We start from the raw sequence: 20,716 nt of genomic DNA, 5'->3' as shown, positions 1-20,716 counted from the left end.
GGGAAGAGGGCTTCCGTTCACTCGGTCATAAGCTCCCTAATCTGCACACATTGTGGCTAATGGAAGCGCATGATGATAGACCGAGGAATATGTCGAATGTTCTCACGCACAGCAAGCACCCCGAAACCGATTGTTTGTGTGTGGGTTTTGGTGGATTGTAGGGGGTGGGTTTTTTTAGTACCGCACAGGAACGATGCCTCCCTCTTCTTGTGCTTCGCACGATCAGCGGGGTGAAGAAAACAACAAACAACAAAAAGCCGTGACCGAAAACTTTCTTTTTACGATTGCTTCTGGTGGTAGCTGCCTCCGTTTCGAAGCTGCAACCAACGAGAGTTGGACGAATTAGTTTGTTTTTTTTTTCTTTTTGTTTTTATAATTGGCCTGCCAATGCGCAGACGCCCGGGTACCGTGCAGGCACGAAGCAGAAAGACGAATGGCGTAAGAGGCTCCCTGACGCTGTGGTACGCTTTCCGCAGTCCGTGCGATGCTGCCTGCGCCTCAAGAGCCACCGTTACTCACGGCCGAACATTTAATGTTTCACCAAGCATCGCCGACATGCACAGGCACGAATTAAAACACACAAACACAGGATTGCAGATAATGTTTCCACTAAAGTTTTTTGTTTTTAATGTTTCCTGATCCTTTAGCCTTATCCGCTAACGCGCACCTGTCGCGATTTGTAAGTTTTCTTTCATAATTTGCACATCTTGTTTTGATTTCATCGCAGATAGAGAACCTTATTTACGCAGATCTGTTTGTTTGACTGCTGCTTTACTGTCAGCTGTTTAGCACTGACAGCAAAACACGCCCCACCAAGGTCGATAGCGAACAATGCAGCACAAACCTATCAACACTGGTGTCTTCTGTATTATGACTTTGTTCACTGTATGGAGTTGGTTTTGTATTGAAGAGCATCAAATAAAAATTTGTGTATGAAATGCAACTGTGAAACAATTGTTTCTACGGCAACAATTGTTACTACAGCTCGCACAGTAGCGCCACACCGCGGGAAAACATTGTAAGCTTGTAGATTCGATTGGCTGCCACAAGGTTACTCAAACGAAGCATATATTTGCTTCAAAAACAGGTACCGCTTCGTACCAGTAACTTTGGTAATGCTCGTTTATTCGCCTCAGTGCTTGTCAGTTCCTCGAAGCAGCGGACATTCATTGTTGAAAGCAGCAGTGGCAGCATCCTTTCGTCGTTGCTTGATGTTCTGTCGTTCTGTAATTATTGTTCTGTGTTTTGTATGCGTATTCCCTCAACCGGAGCGAAGAGTCGAATAGTATTTATTTATTTGTGTTAACCTAATCTGCACATTGTTTGGTTTGGCATAGAAATGCTGGCTTTTGGGGGGACAAGTTAACTCGTCCAAATGCAACTAGTGTGTGATTTACGTGGGCAGATTGCGTGTGGGTTGTTGTCCACTGTTTTCGGTTTCATGTGTACGACTGTGAGTTATATGTGAACTGCTTTGGAACGTTTCGCTCGCTCGAATCGCCATAAAAGGGTTTCGATGAAGTAATCGAACCCGCGTGTCCATTTCCTAGTATGGGCCTAGTGTCAGCAAAGAAGGAAGGCGTTCGAGACAAGCAAAAGCACACAATTTCGGCAGAGCGTAACGACTGCTTTTAGCGACCCTTGCAAAAGATCGTTGTCATGGAGACGACCGTGTCTTAGACCAGCCGATTGTGTCACAGCGGAATCGTTCATCATTCAACACTCGTTCTAGGGCACTTTTACTTGCCCTTGCAACAAACCGCGCATACTAAGCATTCGAACCAGGTTCTAATCGACAAAAGAGGGTCACGACGAAGAAATAGGGCCTAACGGAGGTCCCGCCGAAGGATACTACGGTCGTTAAGTAAACCACTACATTGCGTACAGCACTGCGATCAACCGACAATTTCCATTCAACCTTATTTCGGCCTTCCTGCGGAATATCATCAACAATGGTAAGTAAATTTGACCGGGGGATTGCAGTCGTCCTTGGCTACCGTCGTGTAACAACCCTAATTTGGGTCAGTTGCTGTGCTTTTGGGTCGCAGTGGGCACTTTGGATTGGATTAAAATTCCTCACCCGCAAGCAAATGCCCTAAATTGATTCAACGACAAGAAACGAATCGCATTAAGTGCCGCCAAGTGGGCTAAAAGCTGAAATAGCAATCTGGTACTGGCCGCGCAAACAGCTAGCTTGTATTTAAATCCTGCAGAACAGGATACAAGTGGGGTTTACCATCCGTTTACTACTCGCTCGTCCTCCTAGCTCTGCTAATTTTACTGAGAGTTTCATAAGAATAGCTTAAGTGCAATTAAATTTAGCTTTATAAAGTAATTTGTATTTAAATCTACTATTAATAGTTTGTTAAACTTAGGACCGTTTTGATTTTGCATTCAAATCTTGAACATTTCCGTTTTGCCTCAATTAAACCATGATATCGAGTAGGAAAGAATAAGTTTTGTTGCAGATGTTTAAGGTAGCTTTGGAATACTTTTCTCCTTCCATTACCTGCTTTCACTCAGGATTCGCTAGTCGTTATACAGATTGATTGCTATCCCGAATTTTCTTCACCTTCTCTCTGTGCACGTTCCTTCGCTAGCACGAAGGACCAAGAAGAGAATGCTTTACAACAAAGACATGCTTCAAGGGTCCCATTGCATTACATCAACCGGTCCTTTTCATCGAAGTATTCGCAATTTTTCGCAAATAATTAATTTTTTTTTTTTTTGGGTCGAAAAACGAGAACTGCTGTAGCTGACTTCGATGCGTTTCGAAGATTATCGCAGCGCTAGATGGCATAGACTGAGGTAAAAATATAGAAAATAAACAGCGAAAGAGAGCGGGCGTCAGAAGATTGTTGTACCAGAAGAGTTCGAGAGATAACAATAGTCTGCTTCCGTCCCAACGTCAATCTAGAATAGCAGGTCTCTTCATATTAAACACATTTCTTTCGCACAAAAATAATAGAAAAGACATCCTTTTGGTCTGATATTCAGCTGTCAAATTTGCAGTGTCTTGCGTCAAACGTGCAGAATCCTATTGGTTATATTGCACTCTTTTGTGTCCAATTTGGGAAATGTTTAATAGTCAACTTTCAGCACTGTGCACCTCTTGACTCAAATCTAATCACTATCGGTTGTAACAACAATCTCCCCAATAAAAAATGGCATCGAAAAACGTCTTTGACTAAACCTTATGTCCAGAGACCTTGTGCTGGCCGTATTATCAGCACTGCCAACTGTATAAAAGCCAGCAGCAGAATCAATATTAGAGAATCTTTCTGGTCTACGGGCTCAACGTCGGCGAAGGGAAGAGTTTTCCGTCACGTCAGAAGCGTTTTGATCTGGAACACTAGGATTGCACTCTGGTGAACAATTTATTTGCTGAAACCAAACGGGCTGCTATACAGCTGTGTGAAAAATAACCCCAAAGTGCCACCGGAGCAGCGACCAAGAAAGGTGTTTGCGTTTCGTTACCTCTGTTCGTTGTTTGTTTTTGGCTTCTCCGCACAGAGCTCGAACGTCGTCACGCGCAGCAGTGCAAAGCAATCGAAAGTACGAACACGTGCCCAGCAGGCAGCGACCGAGGCGGAACAGCAGGAACGTCGTGAGAAACTGTACGGCAGCCAAACCAGGGCGGCGGGTCGGGTAACACTAGCGGAGGCAAAGCAGCAGGGAAAGCTGAAGATGTCCGCCCAAGGTGGCGCCGAACGGGGCCGCAGCAACAGCGACGGAGGGGATGCGGCCTCCAGCGATCAACACCTGAAGGATATCTACCACAATGCGCTCAGCGTGGGCGGACAGGTGCGGGGCTCGACCGGTATCCTCTACGACGACCGGTTCGCGCTGCACCGTTGCCTCTGGGACAGCAACTATCCGGAGTGTCCGGCGCGGTACGAGCGGGTCATGGAGCGATGCAAGATGACGCGGCTGGTCGACCGGTGCACGTTCATCCCGCCTCGGGCAGCTACCGAGGCCGAAGTGCTGATGAAGCACACCGCCGAGCAGATACGCATCCTGAAGGAAACGCACGGTTCGCAGGACGAACAGCACCTGGAGGAGCTGAGCTCCCATTACGATGCAATCTTCATCCATCCTGTAAGATGAACCCCACCAGCCTGATGTTAGCGGTTTTTATTATTACATTGCGCCTCTTTCCAGACCTCATACGAAACGAGCCTCTTATCGGTCGGTAGCACCATCCAGCTGGTCGACAGCGTGCTCGACGGAACGGTCCAGAACGGCATGGCCATCCTGCGGCCGCCGGGGCATCACGCCATGACGGCCGAGTACAACGGATACTGCTTCTTCAACAACGTTGCCATCGCAACCGAGCACGCGCTCAAACGCGGCCTGAAGAAGATCCTCATCGTCGACTGGGACATTCACCACGGTCAGGGTACGCAGCGGATGTTCTACTCCGACCCGAGGTTTGTAACCCCACTCACCACGATTTGCATCTATTTCTCATTATGTTTTTTTAAATTTCATAGAGTTCTCTACTTCTCCATCCACCGCTACGAGCATGGCACCTTTTGGCCGAACCTGCGCGAATCCGACTTCGATTACATCGGCGAAGATGAAGGCCGTGGGTATAATTTCAACGTGCCACTGAACGCGACCGGTATGACCAACGGTGACTACCTGGCGATTTGGCATCAGCTCCTGCTACCGGTGGCCGCCGAGGTTGGTTTCCCACTTCTCAAGCAACCTTTTTTCCTCACCGCAATAGCTGCTTGCTTTGCCCTGGGGAGAGGAAAACATGGGGGTTTCTATTGTGCAAACCAAATAAGGTTTATTACAACAGTATCTCCTGGCAGCGAAAAAATGCTATCAAATAATTTAGCTCCCCGGTCGTAACGTAATCGCTACGCAACAACAGCCCATCTCGGCGTGACAACTTTATATTTTTTATTCTATTTGTGCCTATTCTACTTTTTTGTAAACATTTCCTACTCTTTTCTAGTACCAACCGGAGCTGATAATAATATCAGCGGGCTACGATGCTGCCTTCGGCTGTCCCGAGGTGTGTTTACGACATGTATTTTCGCTAATCTTCTCTTTCTGCTTTTCCCCTCCCATGCCCCTCCTTTCCCCACCACCACCACCACCACCGAATCCTTGGTTTGTTTTCAGTTCAACCCCGAACTTATCATTTTGTCGGCCGGTTATGATTCCGCCTTGGGCGACGAAAAGGTAGAGTTGGAGTGGTGGCCGATAACGATTCGGAGCTTCTTCTTTCGTGCAAGTCGTTTATTGTCAGCATTTTCATGCGTTTAGGGCCCACTCGAACACGGGTTCATATGCCATATGCTGGTCGACATTATGAATGAATACTCCTAATTCCTTCATCTTTAACCCATCCTTTAACAACTATCCGGACATTGTTTTATTGTTCGCACGCTATCAAAAGTTCACTCATTAGCTAAAGTGATAAGATTGGTGTTTTATTGACATTAAAACAAAAACGTCTTTCCTTAAACTTCATTCATAAACCATAATTCTTCGGAAAAGGAGAATATTTATTTCACAAAAACAATTTGTTACGTGTTTTGGGCTAACCAAAGAATATTACGAATCAAATCAAAAGCTCACTAACGGCAATAATACATAGTAATACACTAACGGCAATAAACATAAACAATTAATTTCATTTTCTCTCACGTCATGAAACATCAATCTTCATCATTTACTTCTTAATAGGTTTTGGCTTTTATTAAGAAAACATTTGAACCAAATGCTAATGATTGCAGGGCATGATGGAGATCACGCCAGCGTTCTATGCGCACCTGCTGAGTCCGTTACTGTCGCTGGCTCAGGGACGAGTTGCGGTTGTCTTGGAAGGTGGTTACTGCCTGGAGTCGCTTGCAGAAGGTTGTGCCCTAACGTTGCGAACTCTGCTGGGCGACCCGTGCCCGGCGCTGGTGGAGAAGCTACAACCGCCTACAAAAAGCATGCGTAGCTCCATCCTCAACTGTATCAGCAGCCACCGGAGCTATTGGAAATGTCTGCAGCGCCACGAACTGTATGAGTAGGTATCTTCCGTGTGTGACTGAATGCATGTTGTTTGTAACGTACGCCAGTAACCCTGTTATTTGCAATTTCCTTATACGCTTTAGTCTGGAGGACTACAACAACATCAACCCACCCAATAACTTCCACAAGGTGGTGCAGTGTTACGTGGCGCCCGAGCCACCCGGACCGGGTCCGGTGCGATATGCAACTCGCAACTGCTACCCGGTCCAGTCGGCGGACGAACGTGCACGCATCCTCGAGCGCTTGCAGCGCCTGCAGCTGCTGACGGATCTCACCGTCCCGGCGACGCGCGTCTGCTACGTGTACGACGAGGTGATGCTCGAGCACCGCAACGAGCACGAGCAGTGGCACCCGGAGCAGCCGGAGCGCATCGCGAAGATACATCAGCGTCTTTCGGCGGACTACCAACTGGTGAAGCGCATGAAGCGCCTGTCCGGACGGCCCGCCACTACGGAGGAACTGTGCCTGGTGCACGACCCGAAGCACGTCAAGCAGATCGCGCAGGTGGGAGCATCGACCACGCTGAAGCAAGATGCCGATCAGTTCAACTCGGTCTACTTCCACCCTCGCACGGAAGCTAGCGCCCGAATGGCGGCCGGATCGGTGCTCCAGGTGGTGGACGAAGTGCTGAGCGGGAGCGCCCGGTCCGGGCTGTGCATTGTGCGTCCACCAGGCCACCACGCCGAGTCGGATGCGCCGCACGGATTTTGCATCTTCAACAACATAGCCGTGGCGGCACGGGCCGCCATCGAGCACCACGGGCTCAAGCGCGTCCTGATCGTCGACTGGGATGTGCACCACGGCAATGGAACCCAGCACATCTTTGAAAACGATCCGCGCGTCCTGTACATCTCCGTACATCGCTACGACAATGGCTCGTTCTTCCCGAAGAGTACTGACGCCAACTTCGACGCCGTCGGAAGTGGTGAGGGCGAGGGTTTCAACGTCAACATTCCGTGGAACCGCAAGGGCATGGGTGACGCCGAGTACGTGGCCGCCTTCCACTCCATCGTGCTGCCGATAGCGTACGAGTTCGAGCCGGAACTGGTGCTGGTGTCGGCCGGGTTCGACGCGGCCATCGGCGACCCGCTGGGCGGTTGTCGCGTGACGCCCGAAGCGTACGGGCACTTCACACACTGGCTGTCGGCGCTGGCATGCGGCCGCTTGATCGTCTGCCTCGAGGGCGGCTACAACGTGAACTCGATCTCGCACGCCATGGCCATGTGCGGCAAGGCGCTTCTAGGCGATCCCCTACCGGTACTCCAACCGGTTAATGCTCGCAGTTCGAATGCTCCAAATGCCTCCTGCATGGAGACGATCCGGAGTGTGCTTGAGGTGCAGCGCAAGTACTGGCAATCGCTCTGCTCGAACAAGAAGCTCCCGAGCAACCAGCAGCAGGTACTGAGCTCGGCCTCTTTGGTGGACGCTCTCGAAGGGCTCAACATTGGTGAATCAAAACTACCGGGCCTGGACGAAGCAACCCTTCCATCAACCTCGACGTCTGCTGGCCTAAGCCCACTTTCCGAAGCCGGAGAATCGAGTACCAACGCAGCAGCGGGTTCATCCGGATCGTCAAGCCAAAACCCGGCACAGACACTAAATGATTACTTGAAAGCGAATCTTGAGGTAAGCGGCAACAAATGATTATATTTCTATTGGCCAACACTATACCACGGCGCATAATTGAAATGCCATTGACAAGAAAGAACATCCGATAGTTTGTTTGAAAAACAAAACATATATGAAAGAATTCCCAACAATTGAATTTTTCGGAATAAAAAAAAGTCCTTGTTCTTACGGTATTCAGCAGAATATACACACACGCACAAAAACACACACGCATCTTACTTTGTCGTTTTTAAGTTTTCTTTAAAATCGATTTAGTAGTACTTTTCTCTTCAAAATTGGATTCAATGTTCTATTACTTTCAACCAGTGCGATTGTTGAAGTTGAGAACTACTTATACAGTGCTTATTGTGTTGTATATTTTTATTTTATATTTAGAATGCACATTTGTACAATTAAAATGTTATATTTAGCCATTCATGGGTATGGTATTCCTTCTCCTCATTGCTTCTGAATTTTATGCAAGCTTTGCAATCTTTATCTTTTTATCCTCGTATCCTTACGATGAATTTTAATAAAAACGGAAAAAATGTGTTCGAGAAAAACCACCTTGAATGGAAAAAAAGAAATTTATATGTATAAAATCTACAAACTGTCATTCTCCTATCTTAACACTGCTAGCACTAAACTGATTTGTATAATTTGTAACTATAGTTTTCCTAAGTGGAAACGTAAGAGAACTCGTTTCTTAGACTATACGGGTTCCCAATACATCTTACAGAGTTGTTGTGCTATTTGCGCTGCATATGCACCTTTATTTAAGCTTGTTGATGTGATATTGGGGTTTCATTCTACCAGCAGATGGTTTAAAACTTAAAACAATCCTGCGATCTTCCAGTCAACCAATGCTGATTAACATTTTTTATTGAAAATATTCCCGTTTCCTGTCGTGATTCGTATGTTTGAATAAATGGACACTGACATTTTCGGATAATATAAATTTATCGTATCTGTCATATTTGAAATGAAAATTTTGTTTCTACTTTGTAAAAAACGCTCAATCAGATATTGATGAACAACATTGTTTACACTGTATACGATAATACAGAGATAGAGTTCGTATCATATGTACTCTGTAGTCATCAATTGGGTTGTGATGTTATTATTAAAACAGTTGTTTCTGTAAACTTCCCAACATCTTTCAAATCATGTGAAAATGCAATGTCTTTAGAAACAATGAAATGCAATGTCTTTAGATGCTGTGTCTAATTTCCCCTTTCTTAATTTATGTATGTACACAACCACAGTATTATTTATTAATTAGCTTTCAATTTCTTTTGCTGATTCTTTTTCCTCACCCACAGGCTCTTCAAAATGAGGAAATGTTTGCCGTCGTCCCGCGGCGAAACTGTCCACACCTGAAGCTGTTGCAACCGGAAACGGCCCCGTCCGGTAGGTACCAAAACACGACGCGTACTTAAGTGTCTCGAGCACAAGTTAACCTGCTACTGACATTCTTTTTTTCACAGCGATCGATTACCGCGCGCCTTGCAGCGACTGCTCAGCCGAGGGTGAGAACTGGGTCTGTCTCATCTGCTTCGGCGTCTACTGCGGCCGGTACGTGCAGGAGCATATGTTGCGCCACGGCACCGAAACGGAGAACCATCCGCTTACCCTAAGCTTCGCCGATCTCTCCGTCTGGTGCTACGGGTGCGACGCCTACATTGACCATCCGGCGCTGCATCCGTACAAGAACCTCGTCCACGAGAGCAAGTTCAACGAGCCGCTCGTCTGGTCGTACGGCAGTGATCTGGTGCTGGAAGTCCTACCGACTACCAGCAAGGGTGACTGATATTGGTCGAACCTGTCGAAGATACTCTTCCGCGTGCTGGTGCTGTTCCTGTTGAAGCAGTTTCTTGTCGGCAATTACAAGTATTAGGGCCGCACAAGACTGTCGAACACATAAACCGAAACGGAAACATTCTTCAGCGAATGGCAGTCAGGAAAGAGAGTAAGCAAAACTGGCAGTTAGAAAAAGGCAACCCTACAGGGTACGGGAAAGGAAGCGTAATCGCTAGTTCGTGTAATTCCGCTGCTCAATGTGTTAAAAACATGGCGAATACATTACATATACATTTATCGTATCTGTAATGTTTATAGTGAAACAAATTTGATTTTTTCTACGATTATAAAAAATAACGCTTAGTCAGATATTGATGAAAAACTTTTTTTTATACTTTTATATGCAATGTCTTTAGATACTGTCTAATTTCTCCTTTCGAAATTCATTTATGTACACAACCGTAATGCATTATTACACTATTGATTACGTTTCGTTTACCGTATCCTTAATCTCTAAAACAATTTGTTGTATGCTGTTAAAATTATATGTACAAGAGGAGAGGCGATCATTAAAATAAGAAACGCGAATATGCAGATGTTAATTTCTTAATACACAATTCGTATCAACTACTCAATAGCTACTCACGAACACTTCATCTCGTTACATTTCGGTAGATTGAATGGCGACTAGCATACAACGTCATCTAGATTGTCGAACGTCTAGCAATGCAACAAGCAAATGCACACAAGTACATAACTAACAAGACTAGCAGCTCTAACATAACCAAAGAAGAAGGCACAAGAACAGCTCACTCTGTGCTCCCGGTAGCGAAGGGTTGAAACTGCACGCATTTCGATGCGAATCCGACGGCCACACTTGCGACCTGCTGATTGAAACACATCGTCCACAGTTCCCGAAATAAAAAAAAAACAAATGGGACCAAGCAATAATCTCTTAGACGGCTAGTAAGAAAATCGAAGAATGTTAAGTGGAGCTAATAAAACGGAGTACGTGTTGGGTTCGGTAGCAAACAAGAATACGCTCCATAGACATAATTGTGTGAAACCCGTTAAGAAATGCTTTAAGACGACTAACTCATAACGACTACGATGATTTAAATGAATTTTGATTTATTTTTTAAATAACACGAATATAAGAGCGTGTTTGTAACACTGTAGTCGTGTGGACGCTGTTTGAAAGCACGTAAAATTGTTGCGCTCTCGTGCTGCAGTTGTTGAAATGGATTCTGTAGTACTTTGCTTTCTTTCCTGGATGTAGGAAGAAAATTTCGTTGGATGTTTTTTCTGATTTCAAAAAAGAAAACTAAATTAACCAAACCGATTGAACGCATTACAAAAGTCATAGTACAGTTCAACCGCAGAAATACTGACCTCAAGGTATTAATGGGATGCGTTGGGAAGACGATTCTTTTAATTTATTACTACACTAACGTTACTAGGCTATTCGTACGTTAATTTAAATAATGTTACATTAATAAAAAAAAAAGGTAATTTAAAAGCATTGAGGAAATGTTAATGTTATTTATCAATCAAATTAATTTCCAGTGGCATCATTGCATTCGAAGTGGATGCATCACCCCGGAAGCTCTCGTTTGTGGGGCCGCCGCTAGACGTCATCAAGAACAGACTACTACTACGCACTAGCTGCACGTAGTAGAGTAAACCAAAAATAAATAAATACTAGCTGGTGTCGAGGAATGGGGGGGGGGGGGGGTTTGCCCGGCTCGTACCGGAGTGTGCGTTTCGCTTCGATTGGCAAAGGACGACATTTTGAAAATCGTGCTCCTTGCAGTCGGCTTACTGTGATTCTGTGTGTGTGTGTGTTTGGGTAAGAACGTCCTATGTGCTATATGTTCAATGACCCAGCGGTGCCTCGACGTTCCGGAGCGAACCGAGCGAACCAGCGAACGAAGGAAGTGGAACGTGCGCGGTGCCACGTTCCAGCGGACCGGGGAAAAAAAACACCTCCGGGAGTTGGCATCGAGCCGGGTGTTGTTGTTCGCTCTCGAGCCCGATCAAGCTCGTGTGGCTGTGCGCAAACTCGACTCCTTGAGGAAATCCGCCAACCTGGGCACCGTCCGAGTGTATGGAGATTCCCCGTCCGTTTCTCCTGCCCCAGGCAGGTGAATTTCTCCCTATTGTGAATTGTCCATTGCATACCTTATAGGCCCAATCCTGGAAGTGAATCCTTGCAGGATTTAAACTTTAAACACAAACAGCAATGTTTGGTCATTTTGTGTTGTTTTGACTCGATGTTTGGTGTCAAATGAAAGAGATAATTTAGTAAATGCCAATGAAAAAACAAATCACGGAATAATAAACACTCTAGCTCGAGCTTCGGTACTGGTGTTAGTGGATCGTTTCCCGTTTCTTCCCGAGTGGTCTTATCAGAGAGGCTGGAGCTCCACACCAGGATAGGACATCGACGCGCCGCCGCCATATGTGTGCCAGTGTTCGCATAAAACCCGCACGGAAACGCCTTCGGATGCTTTTGTTTATGTCTGGGCTAGTGGTGTGTCCGTCTGGGACTGGGGGTTTTTCCTCCCTCCCTCCCTCCCGCTCGGCTATGTTTTCCCAGCTCGCACACCGACAGCAAGCACATCGCCCACCATCGGGTTTTTGGACGCCGAACAGAAGTGCACACAGGCGCAGGTTGGACGTGCGTTATGCCACACCACACGGTGGCAGACACTTTTTTCTGGACTGTTCGCCCACTACCTATAGTAGGATATAGTGCCAACGGTCGGGTGCAACATTCGCCCCTCCCTTCCCCGCGCTGCATATATGCACCGTTTGCATCAGCTCATGCAACCAGACTCCAGACGGGGTGCGATAGAGATTTCCTGAGAATTGTGCGACCGGCCCAGACTCCGTCAGACACACGATCGACGTCGGCAATTAAGATATTTTTCATTACCGTATAAAAATACAATCATTTAAAACTCTTTTTGTGTTTTGTATTTCAATCCCTTTTAAAAGAGCATCTAAAGCAAATTAATTTGCCGGAAAACAAACTTTTACCTCCGGAATATCGAAAATATGCTTGAAATATGAAGAGCATATTTGAATCTGAAATTTTCTTCCCATCTATATCTGTAAGAAGAAACAAAACTGAGAACATTTTACTTTTACATTTCTATAAACAAAAAATAATGGTATCTGGTCACAATGAGACTGCTTTACGTAACACGTCATGTTATCCGAGAATGCCATTTAAGCAAAGGCTTACATTGATCCCTGTAAGGAAAACATTAACAAGGAGTTTTGGGTGTACTTGTACCCATTTTATATGAAACCACATAGGTTTTAAACTAAATTGAACACAATGGTTAACAGTATTGCTCAAATCGACCACTTAAATGAGAACTATCGTTCAAGCTTTTACAAATGTAGAAATGTATTTTCAAATTTGTTGTCACTTCGATAATTTACATAATAAGCTTAGGTAAAAATGAAAATGTAAGGAATTTTATACAATTTAGTTTTTACTCTCCCCTTCCGATCAATGCGAGTTATTAAATTATTTCTACTATGTCTTCGGTAGTCCAGCGACTCAGGAAACACATTTTTTCGTACAACTAGTCACCTTTCGCCTCTTTGTCCATTTCTAGTAGGTTACGCCTTGTTTGAAGTGTGCAAGTTTTTAAAGTATGAACGTATTTTAATATCAAGAACACGATGTGTCTTAACATTATATCACTTTAACATGTGTAACTTTCTATGTTTCAGTGTACTCAACGAAATAAGGGTTGCAAAATACCCCAATAGCAATCAACACAATTCTTTTATCGGGAAAAGGAATAAAGAATGTTGTAAAGAATTTTATCAACCTTACCCACCTAGATTTCCAAAGACATGAAAAAGGGAAGGAGTTAACTTATTGAAAATTAATTACTCACGTGTTTGAAACGTTTCTCCAAATGAATGTTGAGTATCGGAAATAACAACTAATAACATATATACTTAAATATTCTCAACTCTAATCGATTTTGAGAAAGAACGACTACATGTCAAAACGAATCAACAATTATTTAAGGAACTTATTAGGAGAAGAAAAATTGAAAAATTTCGCAGTTCGATATGAGGATCACAATTTATTGTATCAATTCGATGCTGAAATGATTATAGGAAAATTAGCAAAGTAAGCAGGGCACAATGCTGCTCACCACATGGCATGGGAGGATCTGTGTCGCGCCTCCAAATGTGTACCAGAATTTCGAAACGCGACTGCTTCTGGGTATGTGTGTGTGTATTTTCCGGCGTGCGCAGGAAGCCGGGTCATAGAAGTGGGAAATCAAAATGATGCAGCATCGTATCGCGCAAAAAAACGGGGTTTGCCGAGCAGGCCATATACACAGCTTCCTGAGCTTAGGTAGCCTACGATAGTCCTAAGATTTTGGTGAATTTCAATGGACTTCTCTTACCTAAACCGTTTCGATAATTAGAACTGATTCCTGCTTAGAGCAGTTCTGTTGAAGTAGTTCTAGCATGACGAAGCGATGTCTGAAGATGTGGACCGTCCAACAGGCTCATTTAAGGTCCGAAGACCTGATGGCTATATATGACCAGATTTCTGGTATAAAGTGGAGTCGGAGCCGCGGGTGTACTTTTTCATTCTAGAACCTACAACAATCCCCCGGAAAGCTGGCTGTAGACCCCCGTACGGGGATCGGGTCGACGTCACGTTAGTAGAAGTTTGATAATTGACAATTTGACCGCGAAAAACCTCGGTCGGCCGGCCCGTGTTGTGCTTTAAGTTCAATTGTTTTTAGGCATAAACACACAGGGTGGTGTGGGGCTCGCTGTATGCGTGGACGCTCGACAGAGGTCTTCCGAAAGTTTCGCCGAACCACCCAGAGACCAACAGACATCCCCACAAAGCGCCCCCTCGTTGGTGGGTGTGTGTGTGTGTGATGTTTGGGTTGGGACTAACTTTGGGAGCCGCAGGACACCACAGCATCTCGCGCCAGCTACCAATACCGTTGTACGCGCGACATCCCCCACCCCCCACCCCACCACCCCACCCCACCCCCGGGTTGTATGGATGTGTTGTGCTCGTGTGCGCATGTGTTCCCGGTCCCGGTGACGGTGGTTTGCATTTTGGTTTCGTTCGCTTCGCTGGCGGTGCTGAGATCACCTGCAGCGTGTGTGTTTCTTCTCGCGCGGAGTAGCCTAGGCGAAGGACGACGTCAGACGGACCACGGCCAACCGACGACAATCCTAACAGCCCTCGCTCTGTACTGCTGGGCACCGGTCCGGAAATACCTTGGAGCCACGGGGGACGTGCATCACCACGTGTGCCGGATATCGACGGACACCAAACCGGAAGTGTAAGTTTTGAGTTGGGCGTAGTAAGGCTAGTTTCGGAGAGGTTGCAGTTCCTGCTAGTTCCTATTGATCCTGTGATCGCCAACCTCCAGAGGATCCACCATAGCCGACGTCCCAAAGGTTTGGGAGTTTGGAAAAGTCTCTTCCGTTCTAGCTCGAGGAAGAGCTCGATAGGTTTACTCAGGACCTATACGGACCTATACAGAAGTGGAGCCACACACGATTCTGTAGCTTGCACACAGCTAAATAATCATTTCCCGGCAAACGATTGTTTTGTGTGTAGTATGTTTCATATTTCGGTGAGTTCCGGATTTTCCGATCCTTTGGTGGTGCTTCACCGGCTTTGAGGAAGTTAGGTTTGCCCACCTGCCCAGACTCATCGCCCCAAAAACCGGAAGCAATAATAAACCCGGCCGCAGTCGGAACTACCATCGAAATTCGCAGACAAGCCCGTCGGAGCGAAGGCAGCAGAGGAGCGAGGCTAAGCGATTCCTTGCTGGTGACGTGTGCGCACGCGGGCGTCGGGCGTCTGTGTTGGTATCGACACGGCCTGGCCACCAGTGTCAGGGCTGGTACGAATCGTAGTGGTAAGGGTGCCGTGTCCTGGTGCAGGTGTAGAACACCGACTGTAGCAACCGCACGGTTGGAGCTTTTGCTAGGGTGCCTACGCCAGAACGCCGGCTTCCGTCGAACCGCGAAGGATATATCGCTAGTGGCACGCGAGTTTCACACCCCGTGTCTTGGCAAAAGGCGAACGTCGCTGTTTGCTTTTGTTTTTTTTTCTCCCCGGGGCCCCCGCAACGACACGTAACACGACGCGCGCGGGTACCTTCGCCTGCCAGTTTGTATTTCAGCGAGTGAAATCCCCCCCCCCAAAAAGGAAAAGAAAAAACGAATCCCGGAACGGTGATCGTCCACGGATACTGGCTCGGAACGCTCGCACTGCGGGCCAGCTCCATCCCGGCTCAGTAATACCCTCAGTGTGAGTGTGTGTGCGTGCTTGTGTGTTGAATATTTTCCAAGCAAGCACCGCCGTGTGCGTCGGAATTTGTAGGAACTTACCGGGAAACCGCCTCCGCCACCGCCAACTGCAATCAACCAAATTGTTCGCCGCAAAAGGCACGCTGGGAAAACGTCCGGCGTTTACGGTTCGGCAACGAGTGCAAAAAAAGAAAGCCAAGGGTGGACTACGATCTCTATCAACTACTATTTGCTGGTGTTTCGATACAAAGGACATCATTCCAGCTAGGAATATCCTGTATTTAGGTTCTTTGCTTGGAGCTCCGTAAGTAGATTGTCCGACGTGTCCTGTGGCTATATGTGTGTGCGTGTGTATGTGCGGAGGTATCTTGCTAGTTCCATAGATTCATCATCCCCCCGCTTTCAAAAAGGACGAACTGCATACTTTTAGCAAAGAAAAACACCAATCTCTACCGATTAGCAAGAGCCTGAGTTACTACTCTTCAAAAGAAAATTCCGAGTAAATCTATGCCGGTATACCGGTACACTACTCCTTACGATGGTATAACTCCAATGTGCGCTGGCATGTATATGTGTGTGTGTTTGTAGTCGCCCAATGTGTACTACTTGAACCGGGCGTGCCCAACCGGGCAGTGAGCAAAATAAGCAAAACGCTAGCGTAAGAGGAAAAAGAAACACAACCCCAAACGAAAATATGCCGTACGCGCCACTCTCCGAGCATATCGATTTTCCACAAATTTCCCAACCCAAAGGGAGCGGCAGCCCACCCCCCAGGATCCATGGTTGGCTGGGTGTTTGCGTGTGTGGGTGTGTGTGTGCTTGCGTTAGTGTGGGGTGCGTTTTCTTACTTTCTCCCATTGGTTTTTGCATTTTTGGTATGAAAAATTGGGCAACTGTGTACCTTTATCGCGTCGTCAGGCGTGTGCGCCAACAACAAACCTTAGATTTCCTCTCCCCTCCCCACCCGCTACTTCCTTCTCGCACTCCGGTCAGGAAGAGGGTCACGGAGGCACGGATTGCCGACATTGTGTATCCGCGTGTGCCTGTGTGCGTCCCGGCCCGGTGCTTGCTCATTGTTGGTGTGCTAATGTTCTTTATTTATTTATTTTATCTGCCTACCAACCGGGCCTGCTACAAACCTGGCGCACAGCGGGGATAGAGCCGCCGTGCCGCGTTCAGCCAGCTTGCTCTGGGACAGATTTAGTCGGTAAAGAAATTTATCGTAAACGTGTTGGAAGCTGTTTAGAGCTCCTTCAATAAGGACATCTCACATCAGAACTATTCTAGGAAATTTCCCCAATTTGTTACGTATTTGGGATGTATTTGAACATTGCATTGCAGTATCTGGGTTTGCAGTAAACAGTGTACTACCACAAGAAGTTGATGAGAAAGCGTCCACACGGCACCCGGCACAAGAAAGAATACACTGTCACGGCAAGCCTGACCATTACCATTAGTCCGTCGCCTTCAATTAGCTGACGGCCAAGGTAAGGCAAGCACCATGCCACGGTCGCTTTACACAGGTCCAGGAAATGGGATGGAAATTCAGGTGGGAAAAATGAGAGCAAGGAGCGAGGTACAACGCTTCCAACTACCCGATCAGACGGTCTGAGAATGGTTTCATGTCCGGGCGTGAAAGAGAACGAAAACCACCATATTCTACTGCTGCGACTGCAACTGCGTGTCCCCGGGCCTTGCATTACTGGTGCATTCCGGACCGCTTTGTTGTCTGCCACAGAGAAAAACCAAAAAAAAATGACAAGGATGCTTGCCAAACCACCGGCAACCATCCCCTCCTGAGTCCTGATAGAGTCCTGAAAATGTGGATGGAGCACTGAGCCGGGCGCAAAAGCCGGGAACGATGGAGCGCTGCTGGCACACTTTATGTGCACTCGCGTATATACACCATCATATACTCCTTAGCCGTGCACTCGCCAGACACACATACAACCGCTGACCGGGATGAATTGGAAGTAGCCTGTTTCGCTACGTTTTCCTGTTATTTTTTTTCTGCTAGTCAGCTAATCTGAACTTTTGCGGGGCGAACAAAGTCGCCATAACACTTGGCCTGTCTATATGAATCGAGTCAGTTCTGCTACCCGGTGGGGACCAAAACGAGAAATCTATTCAAACAATTATATTTGACAAGTTCATCAATCAATTTATCCTCTAAATATTCCTATATTTCGATATGCAATGGTTTGTTGTATGATTCTTAAGCAACATACTTTATTGCACATACAGAAAATCAGATCGCTTGTAGAAAATTGATCTTGGCTAAGTTGATAAAATAGCTGTAGTGTCAAACTCAAGAATTCAAACATGGATGGCACTTATAGTTGAACAATCATTCAGGGTAGCCATAGTTTCTATTGGAAATTAAACATACATTGCATGAATTTCTTTGTCCAACGTGGAGCCCATAGTGCCCGGATAATAATTTTTTGTTCCCCATTTCATCATCACGCAATTTTGTGGTTGTAGTCCATTACCAAAACTGGCGCACACAAGTGCAGAATGGCTATATTGTAATATACACTAACACGCACGCAAAGCTACAATGAGTTTTGATCCCTGCAGACGTCGACCCAGTGCCAGGATCGGCTGTTTCAGCAGCGTCCGATCGGGGTGTTGCCGGAAGCTATCAACCTCGAATGCGCCGCACCGGCGCACGAACACAACTACACGCAGACATGCCTTCCTTGCTTTTGATGGAGCGTTACTGCTTTGGAGGAAACGTGGCGTTCACGCCTCGCATCGTCTGAGTTGAAGTTCATTGTATCCTGCAGGAATTTTATCTATATTTCGCACATCGAAAAGCCACTCTTCTGATTATCTTGGCAATTTCGTTCAATGATATCCAAACAAATAAAAAACTAAGCGAACACGTGTTTGCCAAACCTCTTTTTGAATATTCGGGTGGATAGACAGGAGTCTTCCATAGAGCTCTTCAGATTATCACAATCAGTATGATATTTTTTCCATAGTTGCTGGACAGTCGCAATAGAATATGTTTGCACTTCCATCCGGCTGTTTTAATTTCCTTTATCCTGTGTTTCGGAGTCAAATGCGTTCGAAAACCTCCTTGGCTGAACTTAGTTCACATGTTCAACTCGTTAACTGACACATTTTTAAAACATCTGTTTGTTGAATTGACATATCCGAGGGTTTTTTTATTCATATATTTTTCTTTTATCTTTGAATTACCAGACCAGAAATCAGCGAAAGCAAATTGCACTCCAGCGGCGCAGGAGGACAGCTACGAGAGTGTGAAGGATTGTGTAGCGTTTGAATCCAGACCAGATTCATTCAGGACCCCTGCAGCAGCCCGCCATCGACGGCCGAGGGATCGTTGTTATAATAGGTCCACATGCATGAAGCAGTTAACGCCTGCAGCGGAACAGGAAACCAAAAACCAGAAAAAAAACAATCCAACACATCACAATCCGAGCTTCGAAAACAGCGACCTCACTCGCGAAAAGAAAGCAATCTGTCGATCTCGCCAGTCGTCCAGTCAGTCTCCCACTGTGATCCTGGCCAGTGGATCGCATTTCCTTCAGGTCGCATCGACAACATCGTAAAACTAGGCGTAGTATTCAACCGAAAGCAATAACAGAACCCGTGGCAACACACACACGAAAAAACGGAAGGCATACGCGTTATCGCGCAATTGTGACACCATTCCCATCAAACCGTTGTGTCCTGCGGATGTGCGAGCGGGCGTGAGGAAGGCGGAAATGATTTAGTACAGCTTTTTTAAAAGCCAACGACCCCTGTTTGTCCGAATAGTGTGCCGCTACCATTAACCTTTGCGGAGCACCCACTTTGGCCGCGAAGCTACCCGGCAAGAAGTATTACGACCAACAAACTGATCCATCAACACAAAGTAAGTAAAACAAGGACAATAATACGGGGGTGGGAAAAGGAATACATAGACACGGAACCTAAGCTGCTCCCTAAAACTTTTCCGTATCGTTGGCGATTCTTGGGTGCTTGCCGGCGACACCAGTTACACCGCACAGGAAAGCCGCCTAAACACACGACGTGCAGCAACACTCATATTCACCCATCAAACACTGAAGAACTGAAAGTCTGAAGCCAAACAAAAAACTGTATAGAAAAATTTTAAAACCCAAACCGCTGAGCAATATAAATTATCGCAGCGAAATACTAGCGAAGTATTGTAGCTAAGTAACGAACGTCAAAGAAAACAAAACGTAAACAAGCGTAAACAAAACCGAAACAAGCAAATGCTGACGAAAAACAAACAAACAAACAATAGGTAAAACAAAGTAGTCCGGAGCGGCAGAACAGGAATAAGAAAGATTATCTATTTATAACCCTACAATCTGCACCGGGCTGCTGCAAACCAGTAGTGCATGTTAACCGACTGTACGACGCAGTGTACATGAGCGTGGTTCTAGATCACAGCAATACGACGACGGGGCTGATCTGAACGGAGAAGTAATTTATGACACAGCCGAATCCTCTGGAACTTCACCGAAGCCCTAGATCCTGGTAGGCGTCTTTTGGGTTGATGTTAAAAATGAAGACGATGGCGCAAGAGTTGTAAACAAACCAGAAAAGAACCAAGTACGGAAAGTGAAAAATATATCTCAAGCTCATCAAGAGGAACAACGAGTGGTCGAGAGCGAGATCCTGCATGGTATGGTGGACGCCAGCGGCGATATTCAGGCTCAGCAACAGCAGAGACGCAGGTGATACGAGTTTAGCTGCAGTGGTAACTAGTCTAATACAGGAGAAATACAAACGAAAAAGCCGAAAGAAACGAACCTGCGAGAAACAGGAAAGCAATAACGGCACGTTATTCCAGTGGCAGTGCGGGTCCTCCAGTGTCAGTTCAGTTACATCGCACACCTGAGTGCGCGAAGAGAACGGAAACACTCATACTACGATAACCGACGAGCAATATATTTATACC

The 20,716-nt window shown here is 46.2% G+C and overlaps 3 protein-coding genes across 3 annotated transcripts in view; all 3 read left to right on the top strand.

Moving 5' to 3' along the window:
• LOC131269499 (aminopeptidase N) overlaps positions 1-20,716 on the top strand; it is a 232,460-nt gene that overhangs the window by 42,792 nt on the left and 168,952 nt on the right. The window lies entirely within an intron of this gene.
• Positions 1,197-10,427, top strand: LOC131269496 (histone deacetylase 6). Its single transcript, XM_058271875.1, has 9 exons — positions 1,197-1,955; positions 3,514-4,098; positions 4,162-4,430; positions 4,494-4,686; positions 4,967-5,026; positions 5,754-6,031; positions 6,120-7,662; positions 8,967-9,054; positions 9,132-10,427. The coding sequence occupies exons 1-9, from the start codon at positions 1,953-1,955 to the stop codon at positions 9,452-9,454; spliced, it is 3,342 nt and encodes a 1,113-aa protein (XP_058127858.1). The 5' UTR covers positions 1,197-1,952; the 3' UTR covers positions 9,455-10,427.
• On the top strand, positions 13,667-19,120 carry LOC131269085 (uncharacterized). Its single transcript, XM_058271403.1, has 4 exons — positions 13,667-13,702; positions 15,636-15,775; positions 15,848-16,078; positions 18,985-19,120. The coding sequence occupies exons 1-4, from the start codon at positions 13,667-13,669 to the stop codon at positions 19,064-19,066; spliced, it is 489 nt and encodes a 162-aa protein (XP_058127386.1). The 3' UTR covers positions 19,067-19,120.

This window comes from Anopheles coustani, chromosome X, assembly GCF_943734705.1.
Source record: "Anopheles coustani chromosome X, idAnoCousDA_361_x.2, whole genome shotgun sequence".
In the NCBI taxonomy this organism is placed as follows: Eukaryota; Metazoa; Arthropoda; class Insecta; order Diptera; family Culicidae; genus Anopheles; species Anopheles coustani.
Note: the sequence above shows the minus strand (reverse complement) of the source record. Positions and strands in the feature narration are given on the sequence as shown.